Source organism: Fusarium oxysporum, chromosome 14 (assembly GCF_000149955.1).
Source record: "Fusarium oxysporum f. sp. lycopersici 4287 chromosome 14, whole genome shotgun sequence".
Lineage (NCBI taxonomy): Eukaryota > Fungi > Ascomycota > Sordariomycetes > Hypocreales > Nectriaceae > Fusarium > Fusarium oxysporum.
In genome coordinates this window covers 766,829-786,556 of record NC_030999.1, presented here as the reverse complement: position 1 = coordinate 786,556, position 19,728 = coordinate 766,829, and the positions used below count along the sequence as shown (strand labels likewise).

General features: G+C 48.1%; 5 protein-coding genes across 5 annotated transcripts; 1 reads left to right on the top strand and 4 right to left on the bottom strand.

The window, feature by feature from the left end:
• Positions 1 to 1,266: 1,266 nt before the first annotated feature.
• Positions 1,267 to 2,072, bottom strand: FOXG_14250 (uncharacterized protein; the record flags this gene model as incomplete). The annotated part of the gene is made up of 2 exons (XM_018394327.1): positions 1,267 to 1,880; positions 1,943 to 2,072. The coding sequence occupies 2 exons, from the start codon at positions 2,070 to 2,072 to the stop codon at positions 1,267 to 1,269; spliced, it is 744 nt and encodes a 247-aa protein (XP_018253972.1).
• Positions 2,073 to 2,808: 736 nt separating this feature from the next.
• On the bottom strand, positions 2,809 to 4,386 carry FOXG_14249 (uncharacterized protein; the record flags this gene model as incomplete). The annotated part of the gene is made up of 1 exon (XM_018394326.1): positions 2,809 to 4,386. The coding sequence occupies one exon, from the start codon at positions 4,384 to 4,386 to the stop codon at positions 2,809 to 2,811; it is 1,578 nt and encodes a 525-aa protein (XP_018253971.1).
• A 2,444-nt stretch (positions 4,387 to 6,830) lies between these two features.
• On the bottom strand, positions 6,831 to 8,644 carry FOXG_21533 (uncharacterized protein; the record flags this gene model as incomplete). Its single annotated transcript, XM_018401878.1, has 1 exon — positions 6,831 to 8,644. The coding sequence occupies one exon, from the start codon at positions 8,642 to 8,644 to the stop codon at positions 8,078 to 8,080; it is 567 nt and encodes a 188-aa protein (XP_018253970.1). The 3' UTR covers positions 6,831 to 8,077.
• Positions 8,645 to 9,469: 825 nt separating this feature from the next.
• Positions 9,470 to 11,204, bottom strand: FOXG_14248 (uncharacterized protein; the record flags this gene model as incomplete). The annotated part of the gene is made up of 3 exons (XM_018394325.1): positions 9,470 to 10,673; positions 10,752 to 11,034; positions 11,102 to 11,204. 3 exons carry the CDS (start codon positions 11,202 to 11,204, stop codon positions 9,470 to 9,472), a joined length of 1,590 nt encoding a protein of 529 aa, XP_018253969.1.
• A 790-nt stretch (positions 11,205 to 11,994) lies between these two features.
• FOXG_21532 (uncharacterized protein) lies at positions 11,995 to 12,639 on the top strand (the record flags this gene model as incomplete). Its single annotated transcript, XM_018401877.1, has 2 exons — positions 11,995 to 12,004; positions 12,053 to 12,639. The coding sequence occupies 2 exons, from the start codon at positions 11,995 to 11,997 to the stop codon at positions 12,637 to 12,639; spliced, it is 597 nt and encodes a 198-aa protein (XP_018253968.1).
• Between the last annotated feature and the right edge of the window lie 7,089 nt (positions 12,640 to 19,728).

Genomic DNA, 19,728 nt, shown 5'->3' with positions numbered 1-19,728 from the left:
TGTCTGGTGACATAGCCAACATCGCCTGTATGCTCTGCCGCAGCCGGTTCAGTTATAGCGATAGATAACACGAATGTACGAAGAGGAAGTGGCAGAATTTGATATCGGGTGTGAGGCGATACGACCGTGTATATTACTCGGTAAATGAGTGAAGACTTGACCACAGGCCTTCTATCTGTACGACGTACTCCGCAACCTACGTCGTGATGGTTGCAGTTGTCCTTGTATCCCATGGACGTGAAACCACCAAGGCACTCTTGATCAAACTCTGTCCACCCGAAACGCTTGCAGCTTTTTGCGTCACAATGACGGAAGGGGATTGTCATCGCTTACACGGCCGGTCTCATTATTCTTGTTTAATGCATGGTTTAGTCGCAGCCAACCCTTTTCCTCTTGAATGTGAACACTTGGCAGCGCGCCACACTAGGCCCCAAAATTCTCTACTTGGTAAAAGAAATTTGCGACATTTTTATATTTAATGGAACATTAATGGGAGTAGTTCGTACTCTAGCATTGTTATAAATATGTACATATCCTGAACAAGACAGCCGAGTCATGCAATGAATTCCTGTTACGTCGCAACTCAATATGTCTTATAACGGTCGAAGTACGCAACAATGAGTAGAGATGGTCCCAAATACATGCCCTCGGCGAGATCACAAATAACTGGGTTGAGCTCATCGGCAGTTTGAGCCTCTTGAGAGATAGTTTAATACTGCATAATGTGACAGAGAGAATTGAAACCTAGGTAGCCACAGTAAATAGCAGGATCCAGAAACAGGAGATAAAATAAGTATAAAGGTGGGTTTGGGGTTCTGTACCGACGAAACAGAGAGAGAGAAAATCGAAAAGAGGAATTACGGTATTGAACGCAGAACGGGATGTGTTGTGTAGCCCCGGTTCCGTCATATGAGTAAGCCCCAGGCTATTTGCATCGTAGTTGATATATACACAGGCTCACAATATGGTCCATGTCAGGATAATACACTTCAACCCGTTCTGCAGCAACTAACTACCTGTCCTACTACTACTTCCCGTAGACTATAGCGCCGTCCAAGCCGTGCAGTTTGTAGAAACAAGCCGTCAAATATCCTCAAGGCATTGACTCACACCAATAACATAGGTATTTGCTCGGGAAGCCAGAGATCCTGTATCTGTCCATAAACGATTATCTTGAAACATACAAGTATCCATGTTTACAAGCAAGTCTGGAATTTTCATAAACTTACGATAAACCGCCGTTCTATAGTCAATGACTGGTTTTATTTAACCGTAGAACCAATAGAGAGCGGTGTAAGAGGTGCTGTCGGTGCCCTTGGCCTTGCAACCGTGAGAAGCACCCCCTGCGGTCAAGACGCGGTAGACTAGGGAGACGCCCTGGCTGCCACCAGCATCCCCCAGGTAGAGCCAATCAACAGCGCCGGTACCTTCAGGGCCAGCGGGAGCAGAAGCGGGGGCCTTGATACCGTCTATCTTCTTAGCAATGAGGAGCTGGTTGGCCTTGTCGAGGTCGAAAGTGGGGACACCAGCAGCGTTAAAGAAGTGGCGACCAAGGTAGGGGATGCTTTTGCGGAGACCTTCAACCTTGAGAGGTTGTTTCTTGGGGAAAGGATTGGTGAGAGAGGCACCACCGTCATCATTGCGATTCAGAGGGACTTTTCTGGTATTGAGAACATCAGAAGGGAGAGAAGCCCATTTCTTGGCTTTTAAAGACGAATGAGCTTGACCTGGATAGAGGCAGGTAACGTCGTAGAGAACAGCCAAAGCACCGATAGCTGCAGGGGTAGCACCAGCCTCAGCGCAGCTATAATTCTGAATACCAAACCCAAGGGCAATGTGCTTCAGAGTTACATCTCGAGGAGGAGCGGGGAGTTCGGAAGCTGTTGGTCGTGTTGGTGAGATACAAGACGTTACATAAGGTTAAGGGTGGATCAACACTTACGACCGCCATTAACAGGAAGCACAGGCACAGGCTTTCCAGATTCACAGCTAGAACTTCGACCATGATATTCAGCAGGTGAGGCTAAAGTCAAAGCAGTTGAAGTAAAGATGAGAAGAGAGCTAGCGAGCATAGTGAAGGTGGCGAGATGCGATGTGATGATTGAATGCAACTTTGTGAGACGTCAAACATATGACAACGTATAAAGGGAAGCGAAAAAGGAAAAGAGGAAAATACAATGTTTATCAATTTTGTAGATCACCAATAAGTTGAAGAAGCAGACGATACTATGGGAAAAATGCAGAAGTGGACTACAAGAGAGCAGGCTTATATACAGGCCTCGGCAATAACAGATACCGCACGACAAACTGTGCTATAGTACATACGAGCTGTCTTCAGGTGGAAATCAAGAGTTTCCTGTTACGTCCAATTCCTTGGGCTCGTAGCATAGCAGACTGGCTGAAGGACTAAGAAGAGAGAAGGAAGGTGGAGTCCAAAAAGAGGCAGAAAGCCGGCGAGCATTACGTCCTAAATCCTACCCCATCACCTCTTGGATCATTACCTCGACTGCTACCTTTGGTAGCCAATTACCCAATCTCCAACTTATATTCGAGGCACGCAGTATCCTACCATCCTCCATTGCCATGATGACTGATATCGTTCCTTGAGATCCGTCAAAACGATCTTGAGGCTGTTTCAGGAACTTACACCAACGCCAGATCTTTTAAAGAAAACAAATATCTCTGCGGGAAAAGCTATCCTGTCCGAAGGGATTTCTATATTCTGACCGTATTTTGGACAGATTTCGAATGCGTAGTCAATCTTGGATGAGTCTTTCCTGTAGATTGTGATGCATTTGTCACCGGCTTTCATTGTTCTATCAAATATCTACAATCCTTTGCCATGTTCAATAACAGTTCACCGTCCTTCTGCTTGAGACCGAACATGACTGAATCGTATAGGCATTGAGGCAAACTTGTCTCTCCTCCATTGTATGAGCTTGTAGCGGTCGTGGTCTCCAATGTTGTCTTTGATGGCGAAGTTACGAACGTAGTTGTTTCTGTCGACAAATTTGTTGTTTGTTTGGCTGTCTGGTCTAACGATTCAGTATACGGCGAAGTGACGCCCTTAGTCGTCGTCCTCATCGTCGTTGTCGCCGAAGTAGGCAAAGACGAGACGAGCGGGTCGGGCGCTGCGTCCGCCTTCGCGGTCTTAGTTTGCGTTGATGTGTGTTCAGTGAGAGTTGTGTCTCTCGAGACTACAGCCGATCCAGTTGATCCGTGCGGTTGTGATACTTGTGATACTATCGAAGTGGTAGCTGTATCTGTAGTCAAGATTGGTGGCGCGCCAGTCTTAGCTCCTCCTGAGGGCTTCTGAGTTGAAAGGTCTTCGGACGAAACTGTGCGTTCTTCCTTGAACGAGGTGCCACTCGGTTTCTCCGTCTTGCTATCATGAGAGTCATCTGTTCGTGGAAGCGTTGATGTTGTTGACGATGGCGATGATGGTGCCGTCTCTAATTTGGTCGTGTCGGTGATTGACGACCGAGCAGATGACGCTTCGGTTGCCGACTCCGGAGTTTGTTCATTCTTACTCACCGTATCCGTGATTTCGGATGACACGGCACTGGACGAGACATCTGAGAGTGTTGATGTCCCTGTAACTTCGTCGTTTACAGTGGCGTACGATGAGGCCATATCCTGCCGAGCAGTTGAAGTTTTGACCGCTGGATCTCCACTGATTGTCGGTTTCGTTTCAGGCACATATGCTGACTGAGTGGCCTCGGACGTGGCCGAAACATTCGAATGGTCATGCTCACTCGTATGAGCAAGGCTGTCTTCTTCATCTATTGACGATGGGGCTGTAGGCTTCGATGTTGCACTGCTCGTTACGTCACTTATCGACTCTGTTGCCGTATGGGCTTTAGGTCTGGTGCCAGTCCCTTTGCCTTCTGTAAAAGGCGGGTAGGGCGTGCCGGCAGATTGAGTTTCACCCGCGACCGATGGAGATGATGGATGAGAGCCATCGGCAAACACGGTGCTGAATCTAGTGCTAGTCTCTACCGTCTCATACATGGTGCCAGTTGATCGATGACGATGCCCATCAGCATCGGCAACAAGCGTGGATTCGGGAGTTTCTTGTGTCTCAGTTGTTGGATCTACTATGGAGGTGTCCGACATATCCTTAATGCGAAGGGAAGGCGGACATCCATCGGTCCACTTTCCTGATCGGGATGGTCTGATTGTGACATTGTAGCTTAGTTCGGGATAAATTAAATTTATATTTGTCGTTGGATTGAGCGCCTCGAATTGTGGTTCAGTGATCCCCAAATCCCACATGACTACCGCAAAGTTCTGGCCTCTCTCTGGATGCCACAAGCCTATACCGCTGGGATAATCGCACCTCGCGTGAGCCAGGGCGACCAAGGAAAGAACAATGACTGACTTCATCGTGAGGTTACCCTACTTCAGCATGCTAGGAATGAGACCAAACTGACGAAAGGGCTGGGACCTAAAGTATATCACTGATTCTCGTCGCCAAGTCTCTTAATGGACGTTCGGTAGAACCTGAGGTAGCCTAGTTTCCATTGGCGGCAAGAAGCTCCACCGTCCAAAATCGAGGGTCGACCGGAAGCAGGGAAGCGAGATCAAAAGCCAGATCGACACCAAAGTTCGTTTAGGGCTAGCAGATTCCGATATCCTGGAAAGTCAATGCAATTATCATGTGAAAGGCACTAAAATATGGCAGTCGATACGAGACACTATAGATTGATGATACGCAGAGCGTTGGTACATCCATCATTATGCGCATTGGCATTCACGAAGGCCAAATCTCACTTTATTCGGTGCTGGTCATCCGCGACCCCATTGGGCACGCCGAGATAGGCTGCATGGAGAGTAGGAAGCAGCAAAAGTGGCCTTCATATTCTTCAACTCCAGCAATGGCATCAGAACTCTAGATAGCTTTACTATGCCATAATAAAAGAAAGACGGAAAAAGAATAAGAAAGGGAAGGGAAAAAATAAGAGAAAAAGAAACAAGGGTCCGTTCAGTTTAGAAAGGGGACCAAATGCGATCAGTTAGAACCAGAATATGTTGTATTCGATTTGATGATGCTGAAGGCTGGCTCTGAATACCCTGCTTCATCGGTACCAAATGGCTTCGACTAATCATAAGAATATACGGTGCTCTCGAATCTCTCCACAGATGCGGCCAATCGTCTCCGCAGACGAGCTTCCCAATCATACATGGGCACTTTCGTTCGTTCGTTCATTCGTTCGTTCGGTTTAAAACGTTTAAGCATGTTAAATCGTTTAACCGTTTAAGGGCATCCTAAAACCGTTTGAACGGTTAAACGATTTTTCAGCCCTAGCACTCGAAAAATCTTTCAAAATGTCGAGCTCCGGAGACCTTCGCTTAGGTCAAGGGCAAGGATCACGACCATTGTGAATAGCTTCACGGTCAGCGTGAACGCTACACCATACCTAGCGTCAGGTAACAGCCTGCTGCCTATGAGATCGGCAGACTGAACACAGGTATAAGAGACCGACTCTCGTCGCTCTTTAGATAGAAGAGATGGTCCTCAATCTACACTGATCTTTTGTTCAATGTCTGCATTCGTGTATCGGTGCTAGGCCGACACAAAACCCATTGATATTGGGTCTCAATCCATGATACCGAGTTCAAAATCTCGCCTTTTACCTATCAATATGTCATCTGACACATCGTCTATTATTGGTGCTACAGAAAACCCCCCAGATGTCAATGGATTGCCGTCAAACTTCCTCTCAATTATGGACATCACGAAGGACCGTTCAAATACACGCGGACGCAAGACTGGAGGTAAAACCATCTATACTTGCACTGCGTGTGGAGATAAACGATACGACCATAAGGCAAATGCTGCCAATCACGTCAGAAACAACCACCCCGTCGCATCCAGATCCACCAGGTCTGTATCGGGCACCCAGCGCTCAATCTCCGCACATTTTCGCCCTGTAGCAAGCGAGGACGCACTTCGAAATGCCTTCAACCCGCAAGCATATCAGGAAGCATTGATCAGCATACTCACGCGTCGGAGAGTGCCCTTTTCGGCTATTGAATGGGACGAGTTTAAACAACTCGCTCTCGCTTGTAACCCATACATCAAAGACTCCCTCATTACCTCACGGCGTACGATGGTCCGATATATTGCAGCAAACTATGATTTTTACAGCAGTGAGATCAAGGACAGTCTCACCACCGCGTCAAGTCCGATTCATATCTCAACAGACCTCTGGACATCACCGCATAGACATTCTCTACTTGCTGTGTGTGCACAATGGGTAGATAAAGACTACAAGCTTCGTAAGGCACTACTATCTCTGCCAGAATGTGCAGAGAGTCATTCTGGAGAAGCTCAAGCGCAGGCTGTTATCGATACTTTAGAGAAGTACGGGATACAGTCAAAACTTGGTTGGCACACGGGTGACAACGCGACTTCAAACGACACATGTCTTGAGTCTATACAACGCAAGCTAATGAGTAGACATAAGGTTAGTTAACTACGCAGTTTAGGCTATAGGCTGACATTGAGTGGATTAAATTCAACGCAAAAGGACGTCGTATACGCTGTATCGCGCATATCATTAATCTATCCCTTCAAGCCTTCCTTCTCGCATCTTCTAAAGAGGCTCTAGTCGCAGCACTCGAGTCAGCATCCGGTGTCACCGGAGAGGAGCTTCTCTCCCAGTTTTCCGAGGTCCTAACCTCTCATCGAAAGAAGGCTGCCGCCGAACGAAATACAGCAAAGAGAAAGAACGGAGAGCCGGCCAGAAAGCACAAGCGCAAGGGCAGCACGGCTAGCAATACGTCCGTGATATCGGCTGACGACTTTAGCGGCGTTGAGAATGTCCCTGCATTACGCAAGCTTCATGGCTTAGCTGTGTGGCTAAGTTCATCAAGCCTCCACCAGAATGCGTGGGATAAGGCAGTGGGACTGCGTTTAGGGATGGATAACCGTACCCGCTGGTCGTCCTGGTATCAGGTCATTGATCGTGTGATTAGGAAGAAGGACAGAATCCAGTCCTTCATGTCTGATCACGAAGAGGTCATCGGAGACAATCGGCTATTAGTTGGAGATTGGGAGTTGCTAGGCAAAGTACATACGTTTCTTCAGCCATTTGCTTCAGCAACATTGTATGCAGAGGGAGATGACTCGTCTATCTCACAATCGTTGATGCTGATGGATATGTTGTTACTCCATTACGAAGAACAACAGGTACCATTCAATCTATCCACATCAAGTCGATTACTAATATTGTATCAGAAGCTATATCAGTCGGATGAACACTCCGACGAACGGATGGTTCGAGCCATCGATATGGGATGGTTTATCCTCTCTAAATACTACCGCCTAACTGACGAGGTTCCCGTATACGCCGCCGCTCTCCTCCTTGATCCCCGTAAACGCATCGCGTATATCAAGCAGAACTGGCCAAAGGAATGGCATGAAGATACTATTGCCTCGGCCACAGCATTCTGGCAAATGGAATTTAATTACGAGCAACCCAGCGACCATCCCTCCACCCCGACGTCGATGCCACCACCGCTGGCAAAGAAGCCAAATCAACTCGCGATACTATCAAAGAAGCTGGAGGTTAGGAGTATTAACGCGAGTGTTAGGGATGATTTCACTAGCTTCATCAACGTTGATGCAACAGATATCCCTCCGGATTGTACGCCTCTGGAGTGGTGGTGTCAACCACAGCAGAGAAAGCAGTATCCGAAACTTAGCCGCATGGCTATTTGCATTCTTTCTATCCCAGCAGAGTCATCGGAGCCGGAGAGGACGTTTTCTGGGGCAAGAAGAACATATTCATGGGATAGATTACGAATCACATGCAAAACTATCGAGATGATTGAATGTACGGGCAATTGGTTGCGTCAAGGACTCATACAGCCTCTGCATGAGAACGGGATGGGTTTAATCGGAATCCCACGGCCGGAGGGTGACTCTCAGGACGTTGACGATGATAGTGGCCATTATTTCGACTGGTATTAGAGCAGGCGCGGTGGATATTTCTCACCGTCATAAATCGTTCATTTGTTCGTTTAAATCGTTTATTCGTTCGTTTAACCGTTTGCAATATTTTTGAACCGTTCAAACGTTTGAGGAAATATTCGACCGTTTAAACGGGTTGCCCATGTATGTTCCCAATACATCTTCTCCATCAGGTTGTGAGAGCATGGTGCTATCTCGCTCCTCCCGCAACACAAATTCATCTCTCTCTACAAAGAGTCTGTCGTCTTCTGTTTGATGGTGTCCTGGAACCCTAAGTGGGTTCTCCTGTGTATCGAATCGCAAGGCTTTGCGAACGCCGTGAATAAGGTAACTGATGGCTAATATTTCGATAATCTTTGAACGCTGAGTTTGGGGAACCATGCAAGCCTGGGCCTCAATAGCGCTGCGAGATATCTCTATCCTCGTACGATGCGTGCCGAACCTCTGATCGAATGTCGAAATCACTCTCGCCAAATGGTGTTCGAGGTGCTCGCGGATATAAACATCAACGTGCCCGAACGCAAGGATTGTCTGTATCATGCTATGATATGTATCAGAACGCCGCATTGCATCTCGGTGAAAATGAAGCAAGTTTGCTGTCATTCTCTTGCATGAAAAGTTTTCTTCATGAAAGTTGAGAGCATGATTCTCGAGTTGCTGCGCCATTATCGCGTTGGTATATGAATCGGCAGTTGACACGACGTTGTGAAGGGCGACAAATATCGGAATAGTTGATGGTATTTGGTTAAGGATTTCAAGCCAGCTTGGCGATGAATTGAGTGGTTGCTTGGCTCTGGATGAAAGTAGGGCTGAAGTGCGAACCAGAAGTTTTTCTTCAAACCAAGTCCCTTATATACCTCAAATTACCTTAGCAATATACCAGGTCAGCGAGATAGAGTCAGCCCAGAGTTTCAGTTATACAACATCCACGTCTATGATAGATTATGTAAACGAACTACGCTATATTCTGATGCATCGAGCTCGGATTAGACGTTCTTAAGATCATACTAACCATTCCCGCTTCCAATAGTCTAGGGTAAGTGATAATGTCCGTTCACAACACCAGACCTCTCAGCCTTCACTAATGTATGGCCCAGGAATCGAGGCCGAATTAGGCAGAAGGAGCAGAAGGCGATACTCCCCTGGTGGTTTTATCAGCAGTTAGCCTGAACAACAATGCCTGTTCACAACAAAGTTTGTTCTACAAATAAAAGACTGAAGGGGTCACTTTGAAAGGCATACCGGATCGTGATGGCGATTATAACTACGAGATTGATATTCTATGTGTGACTGTAACTCTTGGTGCCGACCAAAACCCCTGTGAAGTCTGATCAAATAGCCACATGAGGAATATTAACCTAGAGGGCACAAGGTCTTCGTTAGGTTTTGGGTAGTTACTAGCTTCTGTCTTATTACCACTATGACCCTTCAACCAGCCTTTTTACCGTTCTGCCATGATCCACTGATCCTTGCTTATGCAACATACATCCACTATTGCGACTTCTTCGCTCGAGAACGACCAAATACGGCGAGTACGCCGCATGCTAAGCAGAGAGCGCCGCTGGAGGCGACAATATAGAACAAGAGAGCAATGGCTTTACATGTTGCGTTAGCGCCATATGCTATCATACTATGAGCCTCATCTCCTCCCCCCGTATCCCGCGAGACGCCTGCAAGTGCCTCGCGCAGGTCTCCTTCATCATAATCGAATGACCCAAGAGCCGACTTTAGCAACGACATGCCGCGGTTTTCATAGACAGCACCTGCAATGATCAATGCCATAGAGATACCACCCATCAGGCTCATGTTCAGAAGCGCAGCGCCTTCAATTCGATCTCGGAGGTCTTTGTGAATCCGGTTCGAGATGGCATTGCTGTGCTGAAAGTGTAGGCCAAGTCCCACGCCCACTAGAGCTGTGAGGCCCATAACCTTACTTTCGGAAACATTTGGTGCAAGAGTAGTAGCAAGGGCTGTTGCCGATCCGAGTGTGATGGCACCGCCAGCAAGGTAGATTAAACCGTAGTGCTTTACTCTTGGCAGACAAGCAGCGATGATGACCACGGTGACGATGAAAGGGAGAACAAAAGGTAAGAGACGCACGGTTTGTTGTAGCGCACTCAGCCCCTTTGAGAAGGCATAGAACAGTGGCATATAGTAGAGCATGATGGCGTAGGTAGCACCGGCGCAACCTGATGCTACCCATAGAGGTATCATATGACGCCGAGCCATGATTTTGATGGGGACCACCTGATGGCGAGGTCGCTTCTGGTAACTGCGAAGTTGTTGAACAACCCAAGCAGCAAGCACAACAGCGAACGTAGTCCAGATAGCGATACAGGGCGCCGAGCTCCATTCCCATACCGGGCCGGAGAAGGTGGCCGCGATGGCGAAGAGTACGGTTGTAGCTACTTGAAGGACGATCCCCAATATGTCAATATCAGCAAGACAATCTCGCAGAGGAAGATTATTGGTTTCGGGTCTGCCTGGCACAAAAATCAGGGCGCAGATGATGGCAAGGCCCAGGAAAGGTAGATTGATGAAGAAAGCCCAACGCCAGGTCGTGGCAGAGCTCTGCACAAAGGCGCTGCCTACTGGGCCTCCTACTACAAGGACAATGGCCCACAGCCCACTCATGATGCCATAGAGGAGAGGACTTTGACTGTCGGTCGCGTACATGGCAAAGTATGATATGGCACTGCAATGAGCATTCAGTATGCGCCACGCGGGGCTGGAAACGACGGAACGAAGTAGAGAGGACTGAGATCTTGCTCACCAGTTTTGGCAGATCGAGCCTCCAATCCCCATGATCGCTCGGCCAGCGATGACCGTGGAGATGTTGCCCGTCGCGCCCGCCAGGGTCGCTCCAACAAAAAATATAGCGATGCTGATGATATACACGTAACGTATATTGAAAACATCGATGACGTTACGAGCAAAGGCTAATGTAGCAAAGTTGGCAAGGGAGTAAGAGAGCCCAATCCAAGGAAGAAACTCGATATGACCGAATGCCTCGTAAAGCTGTGGTTGGATGTTGGCAACGTTACTTACGTCGAACCCTGGCATGACGGTGATTAGCATTACCGATCAGCTAGCTCCCTTGGCTAAACTCTTTAGGTAACATACCGTTGATGATGCAAGTTATGTAAATGGTAAGAATGGTTCCTAGTCCTATTCCAGCTTGAGGCTCGGGTGGTTGTGAATAGGAGGAACATGGCATTCTCGTCATTTTGATGTGAGCCTCGAGATGATATGCTGTCTGTTGAGCACCTTTGGACCGCACTCTTGACTTCAAAATGGGAAGAGGAAAGGGTTTTGAACAAGTAACCACACTATTTTCTTATATGGTGGGGAGGAGGCCCAGGTGGAAGTGATAGTGGTGCTGTTTGAGGTGTCCTACATCGGCTTGCCACTTTCCATTGATGTGATGGACGGTCTCAATGCTAAGTGGATCTATTGGGCTGTTTGGTAATTAATTAGAACCTGGGTTTGGTTAAAGCCCTGTCGTGGGATCTGATAGGTTTAGATTATTCGTTATCCCAGTGTTTCTAGAGGCCGTGAACGTCCGCCTCGACGTTAGTTTCGGAGGACGTTTTCCTTACCTAGCGTTCTTGGCTAAAAGCGAGGCGTGTCGCGAGTTCATTACATGCCCAAGCAAGAACTTACTTATCCATAGATGAAAACGCCTCGGATGGGACTGGCTAGTTGTGGCTATTCCGGCCAATATGTGCTGTCCCGTAGACTGTGCTCCCCCGTAGACTGTGCTCCGTGGGGACTCCAGCCGCAGGGGATATACTGACAGGCGAACCTACTCAGACAGCCTGAAAATAAAGTAAGGTGAAAGGAAGAAAACAGAAAGAGAAGCGGGAAGAAAGGGAAGCAAGAAACACATGCTATCTCCTTATTTGGCTTCTTGGCTGATCGTATATGTACAAAGCTCTGCCGAATGCATGCATTCCCACTTCTAACATGGCTTTCCGTTTGGATACTCAACTACTGCCCTTTAAATTCTGACCGACATGTATAAAGGTAAGTCTTCAAAGAAACCTGGTTCCCGCCTTTACTGAATCATTCAAGGTGCATCAATGCCTACGATAAATGAAGAACTCAATCCTCGCTGGGTATTCATTGTTCGACTAGTCGTGCGTTTTTACAATGGCTTTCTGCTCTTTGCTGCTTGGTTGGCGATTTTGTCTCTGGCAGTGACAATCTTTGGATTATCTCAACCGGACAGCTTGAGTGGCCTCGGGTTCACGGCAGCAGCTCTACTGACCAGTACGGCAATCACAGCGATCTTCGCAGTCGCCATCACCACCATGCTTCAATTCACTCTCCGATCGATTAAGGGTCAATACGAGAGGCTGGATCTTATAATGTCTTGGGTGCCTTTGTTCTTGCTTGATGTCGTCATACTGGAAGCCATGGCGGGCCTGTTGCTTTGGTATACCAACAACTTCCCAAGCGAACTCGTCGCGTTCTTTGCTTCAGAAACCCTGGTCTTGCTCATCGCTATGATCATAGCCTCTATTTGGGCTAGGAGAAAGATCAAAACGCTAGTCGGCATGGCCCACGTGAACACTGATGATATCGAAGGGCTGGACTGGAACGATGGACCTCGTACTCCATACCAAGATGAATGCTCATGCTCCCCTTATCAGCCTTAGGTAAGGAGTGAGTGCAAATGCTAGTCACACCGGAAAGAAACAGACTGAACTCGCTGGTTCGAACGTGGATCGCGGATTCTCAGATGCGAAGAGCACGAACGGAGTTGTAAATGGCCAGATCTTAGACGTTTGAATAGGCAACTGACCTCGGGAGACATGTAGAATAGAGGTACAGTATACTCGGCTTCAATACAAGCTCTCTCACTATCTCTTTTCAAAGGACAAGTGTGTGAATGGCTGTGCGACAAACGCTACTTTACAGTAATCCCCGAATAACACAGGAGCCTACAGCACATGGTATAGATTATAAATATATCCTGCAAACGTATCTCATATGAACGAAATGGTAAGTTGTAACATAAATATCTCTCTCTATCGGAGTAGCCCTTGCTGAAGCCCAGCATGCGGTTGAGCGACAAGCCTTCAAGTTCAACAACGATGCTACGACCCGACCTGTACTACAGCACAAATGTAATCAGAGTACAAGCCTTGAATCTGGTTACAATACCAGATGACAATGGGCTTGCACTCCTCTGCCATAAGCTTCAATCCCAAGATAAGGCCAGGCTTGTAGGCCAAAGGTTGCGGATGCGCGCCAGTCGCTGCTGGTCAAGAATGACCGGTGGAAGGAGAATTACGGGCCGAGAGGTTGAAATCGGACACAGAATTTACTCTATCGCATCGCGGGGTAGAATACAGACGGGGTGTTCGAATGAAAAAGGCTAAAAATCGCAGCAAGTGTACCGGGAGCGAACAGCTCCTTCGGACAGTCGAAGCGGGATTATCTTAAAGGATGATTTAGGTTCAGTCCACAGAGCGTCCTCTATTAACCAGACAGCCCTCTCTATAATTCCTTGCCTGGGTTGGCTTGAAAGGTGACAAGTTGATTGAATTCCTGCCACCTAGGTCTACGTCTGCTCAAACCTATCACTGCTGTTTCTGTTGTTACTGTTGTCGCTGCTGCTGCTACCTCATGTAAATGACGCTCAGTTCGATCATGAATCATTTCCGGGCTACTCGACGAACCTCGGTACATTCCGGAACCGCTCCTTGGATCGGAAAAGACATATCTCTCGTCGAGAGACACTGGAAACTGCTTGCAACAGTCTACTCGGTGATTGTCTTGGGTGTCATTGTCTCATGTGGGATAACCAGTACGTTGTTTTGATCTGACTGACTTCAATAAGCGCGCCCATCTTGTGACTAATCATGGAATGGACAGTTGCCATCGAGAGGCCTTTCGACTTGGCAAAGAGGTCTTGGGGAGGATTTGACGAGCGTCCAACGACCGCCAAGTGTTATCGACAGGAACGAACGGCAATGCTTCTTGCTTTTTTTCTAGGATCCTTCGGTATCGATCAGTTCTACGCCCACCACTGGCCTCTAGCTGTGTTCAAGCTGTTAACTCTCGGTGCCGGTGGGATTTGGTGGTTTGTCGACATTGTTCTCTGGATAGTAGGTGGCGTGTATGGCACGCCTGGGTGTCCGGGCGGGAGCGAGCATTCCTGGCAGTACTAGTGGGCGGCTAGTTCGATAGGTTTCTATGTCGCTGGTATGTATCTGGAAGCCACGTATATAGAAGAAGTGTTTGGCCAGCTGAGTCGGTAGTGACCAGTTATGCTATACTGTACAGTAAAGATTAAAATCGAATGTCCCTCCTTGACAGTCATTGGTTTATAGCGTATAGACGTTTTGGACCGTGTTTTATTGCCTCCAAGTATTTCATACCTAGTGGCACGGTATCTACATACTCACCTGCTGATGGCGTACGTGCATGTTCAAAAAATGCAATGCGGCTTCATCGCAGATTGTCAACAACCCCTACTTTACCACCTCCAGATGCTGGTCTCCCAACGCTAGACCGAATGCTACAGTACTGTTTCGAGGGAATTGTTATTCTTCAGTTATCTCAGAATCTGGAAGCATAATAAATTCGTCTTAGTGCCAGCCAAGAGATACTCTGGCGATCGAATGCATTCCATATTGCCTATGGCTCAATTGAACGAGATTACGCCATTCGTGGCAGATGTCTTCAGGCCCGTCCTCCTTAATCTACTGGGCCACACCAGCAGCAGGACTGAAAGTCCTCATCTCCTTCGCTGAGGAAGTCCTGCAGGTGCTTCTCCATGTGCGTTTATCACTCGAGACAGGTTTTGTCCACGATAGTTTATAGACAAAATCAAACAGTGGTTCGCCCACTTTAGACACAAAATATCTTTCAACCTTTCAGTAAGTAAATGGCAAGATGACGACCTCGTCTGAGTTTTATCTCTCTAATTAATTACTTCCATAGCGACTTAGAGTCTATAGTATAGAGCAGATTGTACAGGTAGCCCCATTGTGGAGGATACAGGCGGCGTATCAACAAGATAACTGCAGATGGGTCGCTTCTGCAACCGAATGCCAGCTTAGCTGCTGCAACTTATCTACTCTTGCCGTTTCGCTGCACCATACAAGCTTTGATGTGCCGTTGACACATTTGTGTGATTTGCAAAGGTTTTGGGGAGTTCGGGAATAAGCGATCGAATAGAGGGTAGTGGAGGTTGAAGAGCTAAAGGTACGCGTCGTACTAGTGGGCGTTGACGCCATTCTACATGCCGATCCGTTTCGACATTTCTTGCCTGGGCCCCCGGACTTCTTGGTACACCGCTGCGGTGCGAGACCATGGCTCGAGTAATGCGATGCTTGATAAAATGGTGTGATAAGCCTCTCCGCGGCTGGTTTCCCTGATGATCCTGAAATCGCCATGTGGACACCATTTGTAATTGACCGTTGTATGTTCTTGATCCCCGGTGGTCGAGTGCCGCAGGCGCATCTCCTGGCTTCAGCCGCCGATGTTTGGTGCTTCTGGTCCAGGCTGGAGCCAACACTGGTACCTCTGGTTCGCGAATAGGAGCGGGCATGAATGGTCCTGGCTCTTGGTATGCTTGATTGTGTTGTCCCAGGCCTGTCATGACCCTTTGACACATTTCTGGTTTTGGATGCAGATTCTTCTCTGAAGAGACATCCATGGATTGCAAGATAGCGGGATTGAAATACATGCTCGCGGCAGGAATCAACCCGTACTGCTGCGGCACAGTGTTGCTATAAGAAGAGAGCCCCTGGTTTCCCACAGGTTGAGCCATGCTTTGAATGCTCAGAGGGTCAGGCTGATGAGTTCCGGCTTGTATGGGAAAATGGGGTGCTGTCATTGTATAGAGTCTTTCAGCTTTATCTTGGAGGCAATAGAATTGTTGACAGTATGTACGGAATACGCAAGCATAGGAGTATGACAGTCGATACAGTTTCTTTGTGGTGCTATTGAATGGCGAAGTTATCTTGCAGTATAGCCTATTCTATCTATATGCGCAGCTGTATATATTTGACTCTAATACGATACCTATGGGACACAGAACCGTAGAGGTGTATTTTGGACGATACATGTAGCGAAGTCTTAGACGTGGGGCGGGCTCCATCCATGTGAAAGATACAGGTTGGTCCGTTCTGGACGATGCGTACTGCAAACAGCAAGTTTTGGATTTCTGAAAACAACAGGATTCTACAGCAAGACTACCTGCCCTCTGAGAGATTTCCTCGACCGAGAGATCGTGGTAGTCTGGTTTGCTCTTGCCTCCAACTTGTACCGGCATCTTCAGATCTGTACTTGGGGATCTGATGTTGGAAAATCCGGGAATCCCCTTCCCTTCAGGATTCAGACTGTTAGTCTGAAAGTCCTAGATTTAAAGTTCAAAGTCCTAGATACAATCATCTAGAGATATAAACCCGAGAATAACTCTCAGCTCAATAATGAACAACCAAGTTTCATAAAAATACATTTTCACCCAGCACTACTGCGCAATATAAACAACAGGTTATGAGCCCGGGTTAGCAAACACCGGGTTTCTCTTCTGAATCAAAGAACCAAACTTTAACTTCAACTCAAGATGACGTCACGACGAGCCCCACCTTCCACCATGCGAACTCGCAACACAATCAGAGTATCGCCTGCATCCGAATCGTCGCAACCTGGTGCTTCAGGTCAAGACCACACACCATCCTCAATGTATGACAGTACCACGGTCATCTCTGAAAAGAATACTCTTTTCCTTCCGCAAGAGCTCAAGCTAGGCGGCCCCTCCAATTGGGAGCAATATTGCCCAGCTCAGAAGGCCATTCTTCGGATCAATGGCCTCGAAGATGCTGTCTTTGGTGATTACCCTCCCGAGGAACAGCAGACTATGGATCAAAAGATCAGGGCGGCAAAAGCTGCCGTCTCCATCCGAGGTAACTGCACTGGAGAAGCACTCAGTCAACTAGTCGGGATTGAGAATCCCCAGGAGATGTTCAACCTTCTCCAGGCCTATTGTATTGGCACGGGCCCAGTTCTTCTGCAGACAACACTTTACCAGTTCATCCGGATCAAAACAAGCTCTTACGAGACAATTCCACAATTTAATGTCGACTTTGAACGACTCGTCAAACTTCTCCTCGAGCAGAAAGAACCAATCTCAGATACCCTCAAAAAGGTTGTTTATCTGACTGCCTGCGAGAACGAGTACCCTGACTGGACTGCCAGACAGCGCGCTCTCCTACGCTCGGAGCATCCGCCAACACTACGATCAATGCAGCAAGATCTCATTGATGAAAACAGGTCATCAGATGATGATGACAGTCATGGTACTGCCTCCACGTACTGGGCTCACAGTAAAAAGACTGGAAGGAAGGGCCCGGCCGCAAGAAAGCAAGAGGCAAGTGGCCGGAGGAGAGGATCTTCAAAGAACCAGCGAGCCGCGAACAAGTCTAGCCAGGAAACCAATCATCGAGTCGGCAAGAACAAGGAACATACCTGCACGAACTGCAAGAAGAGAGGACATCATGAAAATGATTGTTGGTTCGCCCATAAGGATAAGCGACCCGACTGGGCAGTCCGTCTCGCCAAGGAACTCATGGAGCATGATCTTCAACGCGACAGCACCAAGAATCTCCATATCAAGGAATCAAATCACATGACAGTTGAGCGATCTTTTCTGATTCTTGAAGACAGCGTCTCAGACGAGCTACCTATGGACAATACAGAGACGTGTAAAGTCTCCCTTGATAACATCTCTTCAACCGCAGAACGTATGATCTTTAGCGTTCGCCAAATCCTTCTGCTGGCGGCTGAATTGTTGTCCTATGACCTTTAAACGACCCATGCTGTAAGAGATTTCGGTAGAAGCGAATGGGATAGTTCAAGAAAGAAGAGGTTAAGGGGACAGTCAAAATTTGCTTCATAAACAAATGGGGTGAGCAGGTCACAATTAACCTCAAAGACACGCTGTTCATCCCTGAGTTTCCGGTAAATGTCATGTCAGGACTCAGGCTATACAAGAACGGCGGCTGGATAGACGGGAACGACATGTACGACCCAACAGGAGATGTCTTTGGTCTCCTCCGCATAGGAAGGGACGGTCTGTACGTGAACACTGAGGTCGGAAAGACTACTGTTTCAAACCAGGCCGTCTCGGAACTCCAGCCAGAACCATGCAATCATCACACTGCTTCATCAAACCAATGCCTGAATGTCGACCTTTGGCACCGAAGACTCGGCCATGTTAACGCATATCAGGTGTCACAGACTGCCAAAATGACCAGAGGAATGTACTGTGACGGCCACCACGACCATCAGCCTTTCAATTACTGCCTCGCCTGCGACATCGCAAAGGCCCTACGATGGACTCCGCGAAATAAACGGAAACGAGCCTCCAGGGCCGGGTTCATTCATGTTGACACCTTCAAAGTCAATCCACCGGGCATTAGAGGCGAACGATGGGGAATGATTGCCACAGATGACAGGCATAGAATGAGATGGGCCTACACGTTCACGAGGAAGGGGATGGCTTCGGAACTTCTAGGCCAGCTCATCTCCAAGATACGAACTCAGTATGGCATCCGAGTGTACGCAATCCAAATGGATGGCGGCTCTGAGCTCTATGGTGCGTCTCTCAAAAACCTCGAGTACACTCACGGCGTCAAGATCATCAAGACGACACCATATACTCCTGAATTTAACGGAGTTGCTGAGCGCTCTAACCGCATCATCTTTGACAAAGTCAGAGCAACCATGGAATCGGAAAGAATCCCGATAGAGCTCTGGCCATTGGTCCTGGAAGATATGGTGCGCAAGACAAACGTGACAGCCACCAGGGCAATTGATGGCCTCACTCCCATGGAAAGCTTTCTCAACGAGGCCTTCCCCGGACAAGACAACAAGCCGGATCTGTCCGGAGAACGAATCTGCGGCTCACAAGTCACGATACACATACCGCAGGAACGAAGATTGAGATCACACAAGTTTGGCCCAAGAGGAGAGGCTGGAATCTACCTATGCATGGAAGGTTCACAGATCTACACCTGCTGGGTGCCCTCTCGCAGGAAGGGACATCAGATCGTCCGTTCTGCAAATGTACAATTCTACGAAAAGGTTGGGGAGACAGAACTCCTGACCGAAACTGAGCATGATGTTGAGCCGGAAATCCGCAAGAACGGAGCTCCCATCTCAAGCCGGCCACAGTCCGTCACGGAGCAGACAAAGACTCCAAGGCCACAAAGGTCTGAAGTGAACAATCTTCAGCATGCTGAGGTGCATAATCCTCAGCATGGACAGACGACAACATCCATGACATCAGCTAAGCTGCCCGATCTCCGAAAAGAGGTGATCACTGAGCCCAAAACAATGACTGAAGCGCTTCAAGGTCCGCAAAGGGAGCATTGGCTCAGAGCAATACACAGTGAGCTGCGCAGTCTCCTCACGAAAGGAACTTGGCGCATGCTGGACCGCAACCAAGCTCACAATAGGCCACTTACCGTCAAATGGGTATTCAAGGTCAAGAAAAACGAGGACGGCAACCTCGACAAGTTCAAGGCGCGGCTGGTGGTCAGAGGCTTTGAACAACAGTTCGGCTTTGACTACAACCAGACCTTTGCCTCTGTTGCCAAAGCGGCGACTTGGAGAATCCTCCTCACCGTTGCTGCCTGTCTTGACTGGGAGATTGAGCAGATGGACGTGTCGACGGCGTTCCTGGAAGGGGACCTCGAGGAAGAAGTCTTCATCGAAATGCCGGAAGGGCT